This window comes from Phytophthora infestans, genomic scaffold, assembly GCF_000142945.1.
Source record: "Phytophthora infestans T30-4 supercont1.37 genomic scaffold, whole genome shotgun sequence".
In the NCBI taxonomy this organism is placed as follows: domain Eukaryota; phylum Oomycota; class Peronosporomycetes; order Peronosporales; family Peronosporaceae; genus Phytophthora; species Phytophthora infestans.
Window position 1 is genome coordinate 1,160,284 of NW_003303722.1, and position 12,327 is coordinate 1,172,610.

The window sequence follows — 12,327 nt, forward strand, 5'->3', positions numbered from 1 at the left end:
TCAATCGAAGCGCAGAAGACGCTGCACCACCTCTATGCAGCCGTGGGCCGCGGCGCAGTGTAGAACGCTCGTGAAGCGACGCGATGCGTCGCCAAGTGACAGCAGGCGCGGATGCGCGTACAGGAAGCGCATCAGCGGCTCATACTGCGCATCCAGCGCGAATACTAACAGACACACAGCCTCACGCGGATTGAGATACAACACGACGCTGGAAAGGGCTGGATCAGCGCCGAGCAACCGCCGCCAGCGCCGCAGGAAGCTCGACGAGCGTGGCATTATTTTAGGATGGTGGCCGGAACGTGACAAGAATAGCTGCTGGTGACGGGTAGGTGGTGGCAGCACAAAAAAAAGAACAAAAAAATCTGTGCCAAAGGTTTGGTACATTAGCTGGTACTTGTGTGACTTACACAATTGTTGAGTTCAACCAGTTCATACCGTACTACGTATTTTAATAATATGAAACGTAAAGTAGTACTAGTAATAGCTGATACTTCGAAGTATGGTATCATGAAGCATGTAATATATCACAGCAGTAACGTAACTTACCGCCCCTACTCCTTGTGCTACTAGGCTCAAGTTAAGCCGCTTAACTTCCTCACTTCGTAAAAGGTTCGTATGGTACCCTCTGGACCAGAGTCTGGCGGCCACGTTGTGTCAGGTCAGCGTATACCGAGCTCAACTGGCCGTCAATGACTTCGCAATTCTTCGCCCCACACTTGTCATTTTAACCTTCCGTCGTCGTGGGGATTCTCAATGCCGTTCAAGACGTCCAGTACCAGCCTTTCATCGTCAGAAAACCCGTCTCGAAAAGTGCTTGTTGAAGACGATGATCTCCTCCGTCGAGTACGCAGCAGCCGACCTGCTGAAACTCTCAAACGCGCATTGACAGCTCCTACATCTTCGTGGGGGCACCGAAAGAGGCTCCCAAGTATTCAATTGGGCTCCTCTGACCCGGGTGTCGAGGATTTCGTATTGTCGTCGCGTATAGCGAGCGAAGGTTTCGAGGTATTGACCATCGGTGACATCGCGTGCAGTCCGCAAGAGCTGACTTCGATTTTGTGTCCCCGTGATGAGAGCGACTACAATGCAACTATGAAGGGCCTTCACGACGACCAGTTCATCTATGGCTCCGTCGTACACGTTCTAAACGGGGAGGAGGCACATCTCTCGATGCCAGAAAGCCACCAACTAACAGTGAGGACGGGATGCTTCTTGCGGTCCAGATTACTGGCACGCAACGAGCAGTGGTGCACTCTCGAGTATTTCCAGCCTACCGTAGACGATGATTCGTCTCAAGGTTTCTCCATCTCAATTTTATCGTTATCGGACAAGGAACTCGCGGCTGGGAAAGTCATCGGGGACAGAGTGACTCAACTTGACGACATTAATGGATTATTTATTGTCGACTCGATGCCTGCCAGTGAGGGTGCTAACAAAGTGCGCGTGATATTCCACTTACGCCACTGTGGAAAGAACAAACGCGATGGATCTGCGAGCACTAAAGTAGTGCGAGACCGTCTGGTGTCCTTGGCGCAAGGGATTCCTCGCCTCCCAGTCGTTGTGCGACGGCGACGTCTAGGCACACAGGTGTTTGCACATCAGTCCGCCCAAGTGGAGATGCAGAATACCTGCTGTATTGCGTGCACCAAGGGCCTACGACTGAGCACATGGATACGACTTGCTCGTCGATGTCAACTATGCGCTCATAATGTCTGCACGTCTTGCTGGACCCGCCAAAGCGTGGAGACTTGCAATGGACGGGTCGAAGAGATGGGTGTCTGCAGACGTTGCCTTGAGTGGGTGGACAGCTGCAACTACTCGCATATCCAAGTTCGTGGACCAGCTCGGATTGTAGAGGACCCAGTATCCCAGAAGCGTCGTTGGGGTCAAAGTCTGCATGAAAGCCTCACAGGGGACGCAACAAGAGAGGCAACAATGACGGTGGTTAAGCTGCTACTGAGCCCAGCCGACGAACGAAATAGTAAGGCAGAAAACACGGATACTGTCAAAGATGAAGACGATTACATGGCAGCCGTCGAAGAGTATTTCTTTCGGAGCTCTGAGAGGGCACCGGCAGCCAAAGACTGTAAGCTCGCAAATGCCCAGCAGCGAACTTATCCATTGCATCCGATGGACAGATCATCGCCATCTGCTCCTATCCCTGACAACGAAGTAGCCCGATTGGCTTGTATCGACAGACTCGGCCTCATGGACATGAAGGAACCGATGCTGGAACTGGACGTAATCTCGTCATTCATTAGCAAAGAACTGGGCGTACCGTGTGTGATGATCACGATAGTTGGCGAAACGCATGTGCTGGTACTAAGCTCTTCAGTACTGGAGCATGTGCAAACACTTTTACCCCGTGAACAAACGTTCTGCCAGCATTTATTAATGGGTGATGCGCCGTTCATAATCCGAAACCCGGAAGCGGACATTCGCTTCCACAATATGAATCCCGTCACGCGCGAGGGTGCCAAATTTTACTGCGGGATTCCTGTCGTGGCTCCCAATGGAGTGGTGGTAGGCTCCATTTGCTGCATCCACACTGCGCCGATGGATATAACGCGATCACAGTATTATATGCTCAAGCGCTTTGGCCAGATCGCGTCCAAAATTATTAAAGTTAAGTCCGAGGTGAAGGCTTCACGGTGAAGCTAAGAAATCTATAAAAAGTATTCAAGCTCATGAGCGGCTCCAAAATACTAATGCATTTACTACAATTTTGATTTTCTAGTATAGTGCTATTCATTTGAACATTTTTTAAAGAATAATTCTTTTCTCAGTGCAGCAATTATCGCTAACGACTACAGTACTACTGTACCATGATCCAGACGCAACTTAAAGTAGAATTGCTTTCGTGATTATGGTCAAGTTCTCGCTATAAAAGTATACTGCTTAGAAGCTCTGTACATAGTAGTATATACGAGCTCTCCTGAACGCAGGTTCACACCTTTTGAGGTCAGAGTCTTGCAGCCCTAGCTGACACAGCAAGGCGGGAGTGCGCCGATCTGTCCGAGCCGAAGCGTGTCGCTGGAAATCGCTGACTGGAATCTGGCCGGTAGTGACTAGAATTAAAAACTTAATCGACAAAAAAATAACGTGCTGAGTCAAAGACGATGCTCGTGGCAGGTCGACAACCAGAATCAAGGGACGACATGTCTGATGTAATGCAGCACCGTCCGATTTCGCTTCGGCCCTGGGTTTACGGCCTACTTGTACTGGATCTCTGCTGATATAGTGTGAGTCAGCTCAATGATCTCGCGAAAAATATCAGCGACACGTACTCTCTCACGATGGTCGCACCGCAAGACGCAACTATCGAAGTGACGAAATGCTGTGCCTCAGTAATCTCGCGACGGCAACGACGGACATTCGGAGTGAGCTACAATGTATGCTACGCTTTACGAGTAGGACGTTGCGACCCACGCAAACATGTTGGGTAATATCCATAGTGCAACGGTGCAGTGATTTGGTAGCAGCTAGACACCGTGAAGTTGTTTTGTTGCGCACAACCGCTAGCGTACCGCACAACCCAAGATAACGTGGGGCTGTCTAGCGTCTTAGCTTGAGACATGGAACCATCCGACCAACACGCAGGATCTCGCAGGACTTGTAAGAAAATGTGAGACTTCAACAACATCAATACAAACTTGCAAACAAAAAACACTTCTTTATTCAGTTTAAGGGTGGGACCATTCTGACCATTTTTTCTGACCCACTTCGGTTAGTATTTCTCAAACGATTCAACTCCCCAAAAGCGCAAGATGGACGCAATGCTGGCCACGAGTGTCGATGTGTGCGTGCCCTTCGCTGCCTTCGGAGCTGCTCGCTGGCCGCTCATCGACCGACGACTCGCTAAATATGCGTCAGTCCAGAGTAGTCAAATTCTCCACTGTACTCGTCCACCAGGACGCCACCCCATTTCTTCCTTCTCTTGTTTGACGCATGGACACGCACAACTCAATTCGCCATTTGTCTTGCCACCACCAAGGCACCTCTTGGTTTTGCTTCGTCCCTTCGTATCTTCAAATGCCCAAACAGCTTCACTTGTCGTTTCTGTTCTACCGCAAGCAGTCTCCACCCAGCGATGGTCTTAATGGCGATCATAAAGTCCTGGGTGACTTGGGTGAGTCATGTTTACATCCCAATTCGTGCGAGTCCTCTCGATGTCGACCTCACCTGACGAGTTCAATGCGAACGGTTCCAGCGGATAGACCGTCGCCGGCGGTGTCGCCGTGGGTAGGCTTCGAATCCGATGGACACTTGCCAATGTCCCGCAAAGTGTGCGTTTCGGATGCTGAGTTAATCCATCGCGCTTGTAGCGCTAGCCTTGAGAGTCGAAGAGGAAGACTACTCCGGGTACCTACAGTCACGTGGGATTGCAAAGAGATTTCGGGCTTTGCGATGCTCTCGCGACAGATGGGAGCCAGTGGCGAAGACTTTGAGGTGCTCACAACGGGCGAAGTAGCCTGCGAGCCGAGTGAGCTAGAGCCATTGCTACGACCACTGACAGAAAGTGAATATAACGCAGTGGCGCGTGATTTCTTTGGAGATCAGTTTATCTACGGCTCCATCGTCCACGAGGTTCAACGTCGAGGCTTTGATAACGAATTATCCGATGATAGTGAACGTCAAGTAAAGGATAGCGAAGACTTTACGCTGTACGCCGAGGACCACGTGGCTGTACGAACGGCCTGCTTTGCCAGATCGCGTAGATTTTCACGGAATGAAGAATGGTGTTTTCTAGAGCATTTCCGGCCTCGTTCGGTTGCCCCCACCAGTCCTTTCACGACGACCGGCTCGTCTGATTCTTCCACGTCGTCTGTAAATATTGACGACCCGACAGGATTCTCGATCGTCATGACCTCCATGCCGGAATGTGAGCTGACTGCCGGAAAGATGAAGAAAGAACGCGTGACTCAGTTACATGGCATCACTGCAACATATTTAGTAGAGCCTCTGCCCCAAACGGTAGGGTGTCGGGGCCCTCGAGTGCGTGTCAGCTTCCATGCCACATTCACTGCCGCGACAAACGTGCCGGAGGGATACGCAGACGCCCAGACCGTACGTACACGGCTGACGTCTCTAGCCAGGAGCCTTCATCGACTTCCTGAGATGGTACAGCAGCGACAGCAACAAGCTACTCAGTGTAGCCTTCGATGCAGCTACAGCAATCCATCCGGCCAAGAGTATCGGGACACCCTGGAGGCGAGTAACTCACGGTGTGTGGCATGCACCAAGCGCCTTCGGATGAAGCTGCTGGATACCCCAACGCGGAGATCAAAGCGCTGCCAGATCTGCATGTACAGAGCATGTGCTTCGTGCTGGTCGAAGGAGAGCGTAGAGACCTTCAAAGGCCACACGACGAGTATGATTGTCTGTCGTCGCTGCCACGAGAACTTCGGTAGCAGCGACTACTCGCACATTCAGCTCACATAGGAAACCAAAGGCAGTGAAGACATAAGGAAGATTAATATGCAAAAAATCGAAAGGCACTTGCGTTTTGTCGAAGTAAGCATCTCCGATGTGATGATAACTATCTAGTGGAATATAACTGTACTATTTCATATAGAGAAATCGTACATAACTGGACTGGTTGGTGGAGAGTAACTCCCCCACCAGAACACCAGACTCTATAATTCATCACTTCTTCTTTTACCAAGGTCAACACAAGCGTCTTCTCCTTCTACACTCAAGACTTCCTCTCCACTATGGCCGCCTAGACCACCCTACTTTTGTCCTCACTCCGTACTGTACTGCCCTAACAACTCTGCGCAAATCATCCCTCCAACAGGTTATTAGCCCAACGCTCAAACGCAAAGCGCCACCTGGCTCAACAGGTTAAGACCCCAACGTTTCGCCAGAGGACAGATGACGGATAGGAGGCGATCTGGACGCGGCAAGCCAACAAGTTATAAGCCCGACCCTTCCTACCAATAAGGGTGGCTCAAACGCGAGCGTCACCTGGCTTAACAGGGCATGAACTCGACGCCGACAAGAGGACGCACGGGAGTCTACCATGTGCCACCGGCACCTCAAGGCCATGTTGCCCTCTATGCCAGCTAACGTGCTGCGCGCGTTAAGCAGGACGTCTGCCCCGCGATATTGAGCTAGAGGAAAATCTCCCTAGACTTCAAACCATACGCACTGCGTATCGATCCCGCTATAAGCGGCGCATTTGGGTTGTAAATGCGCCCACAATGATAAGAAATGTATATTGAGCCCGCTATAAGCGGGGTACATGGGCAGAAATGTCGCCCCCGCATTGACCCGCAACAAGCGAAGCATACGGGCTGTAATATCGCCCACTATAATACGCACTGCGTAACGAGCCTGCTATCAGCAGAGCATACAGGCTGTATTATCGGCCGATAATGTTGGGATTACCATACATGTATTACTATTTCACTACTACTATAAACAATAATGGCAGTATACTACCATTGTAGTGTAAGGAAAAAAGCAAGCCAGCGTGCCTCTGCATATTCAGGCAAAGTGCCATTTATTGTATGATCCGACAATCAAAAGTTTTGATTCAAAAATTAAAGAAGAGAATCCAAAGTAGGCAAGCCAACGAGCCACTGCCATCGACGTTGCTACATACTACTAGTAGTATTTGTTCACAAAGAAACATAAGTAAGAGAAATCAAAGTCCAGGCAAGCCACTGAGCCGCTGCCACTACCGACAATCCTTTAAGAAAAAGGAATAAAGAGTGAAAACACACTACACACACGAAAACGTCAAGGTGACAATGCAAACACAAATGATGCCTACTGCCCAATTCAAGCAAGTAAAAAAAAAACTGTGTTGAACTCTGAGTTAAACATCCTCAAGAAACTGGGAGGCTTTATATTTGAAAAGATAAGTCAAATAAAAATGAGGAACTGGAAAATATCTTCATGGTGAAAATGAAAGGCAAGAACAAAAATGTATAAGCCTCTGCCGTAAAATGTCTCGACAGATAATGAATGGCATACTACCAAGACATTCAGCTTCCTGAACAGTAAAGATGTGCTAACAATGCCTCCATCTACGCTTACCGAGCAATAACACTTTTTTGCATGAGCAATGTCTCTGTCAATTGACTAAATACTGTGCATGCTTCTCACTACTCCGAAGTATAATAAAATCCGGAATACAATCCGAAGAGCCACTAGGGAGAAAAAATGCCCCAAAGATGTGAGCTATAATAGGTAAAATGTGAGTGAAGTGTGTTCCTACTGAGAATATTGCTTTGGTGCAAGCATTGCTACCTAGCTGCTCAAAACATATTTATGCCACATTCACAAAAGAAATTTATGAATAAAATCATACATGCAATTTGCAAGATGCAAAAACAAAATTGCAAATTTCACAAAGGCTGCCTTGTTTGTACGAAAATATATATATATACCCCAAACGTTGAGAGAGAAATACTTAATGAAATGTATGAAACTGGGAGGCATCAACGCCAAAAACTATTCATGCATTCGCCAAACTTTAACATTAATTGTCGCTGGCAAAAGTTTCAAACATTTCCAGCATAACAGTACCAAAAGAATGAGAAAAAAAATTCAACACTTTATGACTACAAGACAAGCCTACAGAAGCCTCTGTCTACAGAAAGCAAACTATAGTTTTACTGCATCAATTCCATCTACAATGAATTCGATAGTTTGCAAAATCTATCGCTAGCGCTTGCGAAGTAAAAATAAAATTATAAACTTCCAAACGAGAAACAACTCGATGAGCCTCTAGGGAGAAAAATAACCCCAACGACGAGAGCCTGCACACTTACTGCAAATATGATGCGTACGCTACCGATGACACTGTTTGATGTTATTTATGCTTTTAAAAGCTGTAGCCTTTCTTCAAAAATATTTGAAAACTATAAGCTCTCAATAACAATAGTCAGAACAAATTAAAAATGACTGCAGCACCTATATCAACCATTTCATGAAATTGGGAGGCAATTCTATAAGACCTCAGCAGCGAAAAACAAAAAACAAACCACACACTGTAAAGAAATATCCACATATTAAAGAGCGAAACAATGGCAGTTTAAGAAATGAACAAAGCTAAAACGCTTACACAAAATATATAAAGATAAATACGGTGATCAGGTGTATCCTCAAAGGTTTCCTGAGTAGCCAACAACAGAGCGAACAGGTTTTGATCCTTAAAATTAAAGGTTTTCCTGAGGTAGCTTCTACAAATTCGTAAAGCTAAAACGATAACAGCAACAATTCAGCGAACAGGTTTTGATCCTTAAAATTAAAGGTTTCCCTGAAGTAGCTGCTACAAATTCATATAACTAAAACGATAGCAACAACAATCACTACGGTGAACAGGTTTAATCCTCTAAGGTTTTCCTGAGTAGCCAAAATAACAATGAAAACAAGAAATCAGCACAGTTATTGCCAAAGCAAAACGGCACAAGGTGACAAATCTGACAATGAAAGTCAAAGGAAAAAGATCATCAATATCAAAACAAGATCTACTTCTTGTAAATGCTCATGTACGTACAGGACTGTTACAAACAGCCACCCGTGGTACATTAAATACTATCCGACAGATAGAGCATCATACACATTCCTCGATGTGGGAGGCTGTCGAAGTAAGCATCTCCGATGTGATGATAACTATCTAGTGGAATATAACTGTACTATTTCATATAGAGAAATCGTACATAACTGGACTGGTTGGTGGAGAGTAACTCCCCCACCAGAACACCAGACTCTATAATTCATCACTTCTTCTTTTACCAAGGTCAACACAAGCGTCTTCTCCTTCTACACTCAAGACTTCCTCTCCACTATGGCCGCCTAGACCACCCTACTTTTGTCCTCACTCCGTACTGTACTGCCCTAACAACTCTGCGCAAATCATCCCTCCAACACGTTTCGTAACTCCTGTACAGTGTAACACACACAACTTCCTTCGGCATGTACATGTTTTTCTCCGTCCCACCAATTTATAGGGATTTCGTTTTTGTGTGCGACACACGAAAAATATAACAATTATCCCATTGGCTGACACCGTGTTTTCTAATGATTTAATGACATTTTCCTCTGATTTGATACAAATCGACTTACTGTTAACAAGCAGTAAAATCTTTTGTAATTGAGCGCCTATTAGCGAGTGCTACACACAATTTGCTGATGTGTATAGGATCGCCATATCGAAATGAGCATTTACTGCAAGTTTTGTAAATTTCTAATATACCTACGAATTCCGAAAAAAAAAAAATAACAGAATTCCCTCCAAACATGAGTCCACACTCATGGCGTTATTTACTTGCTGGTCGCTGTTATAAAGTCACAAAAATATAGCGAGTCTCAAGCTTTCGAAAAAGGGTACTTTAACTTTACCAAGCTCATATTGGTAGTACTACCCTAAAAAAACCAAAATCCCTAGTACTTCTTTTAAAAAAGGAGCTCCAGAAGTATCACAAATTTTTTTTGAGCTCATTATGTCGATTAACTTTCTTTGCAGTAATACATTCAGTAAAAAAAACTTAAGTATCGTTTTAACGATATTACTTTCTCTGGTTCCCGGAAAGTGGTATTCCTGAGAACAACCTTTTCATTTGTTTTGGCCTTTTGCTATGCGATTGGACAAGCAGATATTTTCCTGCTAACCTATCACAGCGAATAAATATGAAAATACAGCGTAGTAATGTCATTTTTCGCACATTTTGGAGTGTGCCTACTGTAGCCTTCGATCCGCACGGTGACCCACCACGCTTGCAGCAGACTATTTTTGAGCTGTCTGATGACCTACAGGCGAAAGCTAATGCTAATAGATGTGAATGCCATATTTATCGAGCGTTTTAATGCATTATGAAGAAAAAATGCTTTTATTTCTACAGATGAGGTCATATTTGGGTCCAATTTCAGTAACATTAAAATGATCGCACTATTTTATGGGAGTTTTGCAGGGCAAAATTTAGCAAACTGCGGTATACATTTTATACAGGAACCTCTTACCCTTCGGGCTAATGTAGGGCCGCCGAACCAGCCGTTCAGTTTTTTGCCGTAGAATACAGTGTAATTGGGGGGCAACTATTCACTTTTTGGACTCACTCATCGTTTCGAGAAATAAGCCTCAGGAGGCTCATTTCAAGAAGCCAAAAATCGTGGCGAGAAATGATTAACTAACAGCCCCTATAACAGTTGTATCTGATAAGCTGCATATTACCCGGAAGGGAGTATTCTCTGGATTTTTTATCCAGAGCTTTAGGAGGCGAGTCATTCTGACCCAAAACTACTCTAACTTTATATACTCAGATCCCAAAGTAGCGTTTATAACACAAAAAAAAAACTTTACCTCTGCGCTTGATACGCCTGTTATATAAAATCTACATTGGATTGTCGTACAATATAATGGATTTTCCTAACTAAAAATGATTAACCTGTTATTTTAGCTTGTATCAGAAATAGTTTTGTTACTTTAATCAGGTATAATAGAAATGTAAAACTGAATACATGTATCATCTGTGCTAGTGATGCCACCAAGGTGAATGTTGCTTGTGGCGGCCAAGGGTAACATCACTGCAAAGTACGACTATCCGAAGTAATTTAATCCTTCTGAATGTTGTTCGAACCTGATGATCCATGCGCCGCTTTACGCTTTACTCAAAGTGCCTGTATTTGTCAATGTATTAGTTCCCATGCGTATATTATTGACGCATTAGTGCATACTACTACTGCAGTCCTGTATACCGAAGTAAATACGCGATCACCAGAGATAAATTGGCGGTACGGTATGTCGCTGCACCTGGCAGGGACCTAATATTCTTGTAAAGTTTGTACAGATCAAGCTAAACAGTGCCTTTTTCTGGCACTTTGAGTATCTTAAGACACTGTACCCATGTAAAACCAGTGGTGAAGCAGCACCCTACATACACTAGTGTAGTCCAGAGCCTCTCCGTGAAACACGGCTTTGTTTTATTGCTCCATAACGCACAACAGCACAACCAAAACCCACGAAAACTGATACTGTGGGAGGTTGACTTACTCATTCTGGACAGTGCTCAGCTCGACTCCAAGGCCTTCTATTAATAGTAATATCGTAGTATCTGTATCTCCAGGCGCCACTTTATGAAATTGTTCTGAATCAAGCAGATGTGAGTGCTAGTGTTATAGCTGTAACTTTTAGACAAGTCTGTCTTCGACTTAGCTGTTTTTTTTATTCTTTTAATTATTTCCAGAGGCTGCACTCGTCAACAAAATAGTAAATACGTTTTGCAACAGCTTACAACAGCTCAGTAATGCCCCCCCCTCTTACTTGCCAAGGCTCTGACGGCAGGACAGATGTCGCCACGAGTGGTACTCTCTCCGAATATCGGACACCAGCTTCCCGGGCCTTATCGGATTCCTCACTCGATGTGGCAGTCCGGAGCTTTGGTGGTGGCACGTACGGGCGGGAAGGAGTCCTCGCTTGCATCCCCTAGCAGGTTGGGGCCCTCTACCAGCTAGCCTGTCACTTCGGGCTGCTGACCTTCGACTGGGATCTGGAGGGACGTCACCTCCGAGTCGATGGAACCAGACTTCGGAACTCGGCAACCTGGCGACAGTCCATCCAAGTGGAAGCTGCTACGGTGGGTGCAATGTGTTATGAATGGCTCCCATATGCCACAGTCGCGGACCTCCGACTTCACGACGGAAGCAGTGGCGGCACAGTCGATGGACGACGATTCAGAGCTCTCCTTCGACGTGGACCTCTGCTGCGGGACATGATCCATTGGAAGGGTGTTCGCGGAGGGAGGCTGGACTGCACGCTTCTCAGCCCAACATGCCGATGGACGCACAGCGCACGTAGTCAACTCGAACACTACATGGTGCTGCTCATCACCAATTTTCCCAGTATACTGGGGGTAAATGCACACAGTGCGGAGGTGCGTTTTCGGACGGCACCGCTAGATCACCCGTTCACGGTAGAGCTGGATTTGCTACCCCGCCTTCGGCATGGGTCACGTCAGGAATGGGCAACTGGACAAGCTTGGGACATATACACAGCGGGGGACACCTCGCAAGGAAGGTGGCCCTAGCCATGGCTCCGGACGTGTTAGTATCCGGGATAACCCCGCATCCTCGGATCAGCCGCCTAGTATGTATTCGCCAGCACCAACGTCATTGGTGGCGGTCTCGCCAGCAATACAGGACCGCCATTGTCGCACGATCCAGGTCCAAGGGCATCTCCAGCGCAGATCGACGCCAACGCTGCTGGGATTCGGCCAGCATCCATGCTGGCTCTGGGCTGGCACAGTTGGAATGGCGTCGACTTCGCCGGATTGTGGGGCTCAGCCCATGGGGAGAACAACTCCTTTACAAAGTTAAGAC

At 46.5% G+C, this 12,327-nt stretch overlaps 2 protein-coding genes across 2 annotated transcripts; both read left to right on the forward strand.

Moving 5' to 3' along the window:
• Window positions 1–753: 753 nt before the first annotated feature.
• PITG_15480 (GAF domain-containing protein) lies at window positions 754–2,655 on the forward strand (the record flags this gene model as incomplete). The annotated part of the gene is made up of 1 exon (XM_002898378.1): window positions 754–2,655. The coding sequence occupies one exon, from the start codon at window positions 754–756 to the stop codon at window positions 2,653–2,655; it is 1,902 nt and encodes a 633-aa protein (XP_002898424.1).
• Window positions 2,656–4,194: 1,539 nt separating this feature from the next.
• On the forward strand, window positions 4,195–5,442 carry PITG_15481 (uncharacterized protein; the record flags this gene model as incomplete). The annotated part of the gene is made up of 2 exons (XM_002898379.1): window positions 4,195–5,150; window positions 5,217–5,442. The coding sequence occupies 2 exons, from the start codon at window positions 4,195–4,197 to the stop codon at window positions 5,440–5,442; spliced, it is 1,182 nt and encodes a 393-aa protein (XP_002898425.1).
• Between the last annotated feature and the right edge of the window lie 6,885 nt (window positions 5,443–12,327).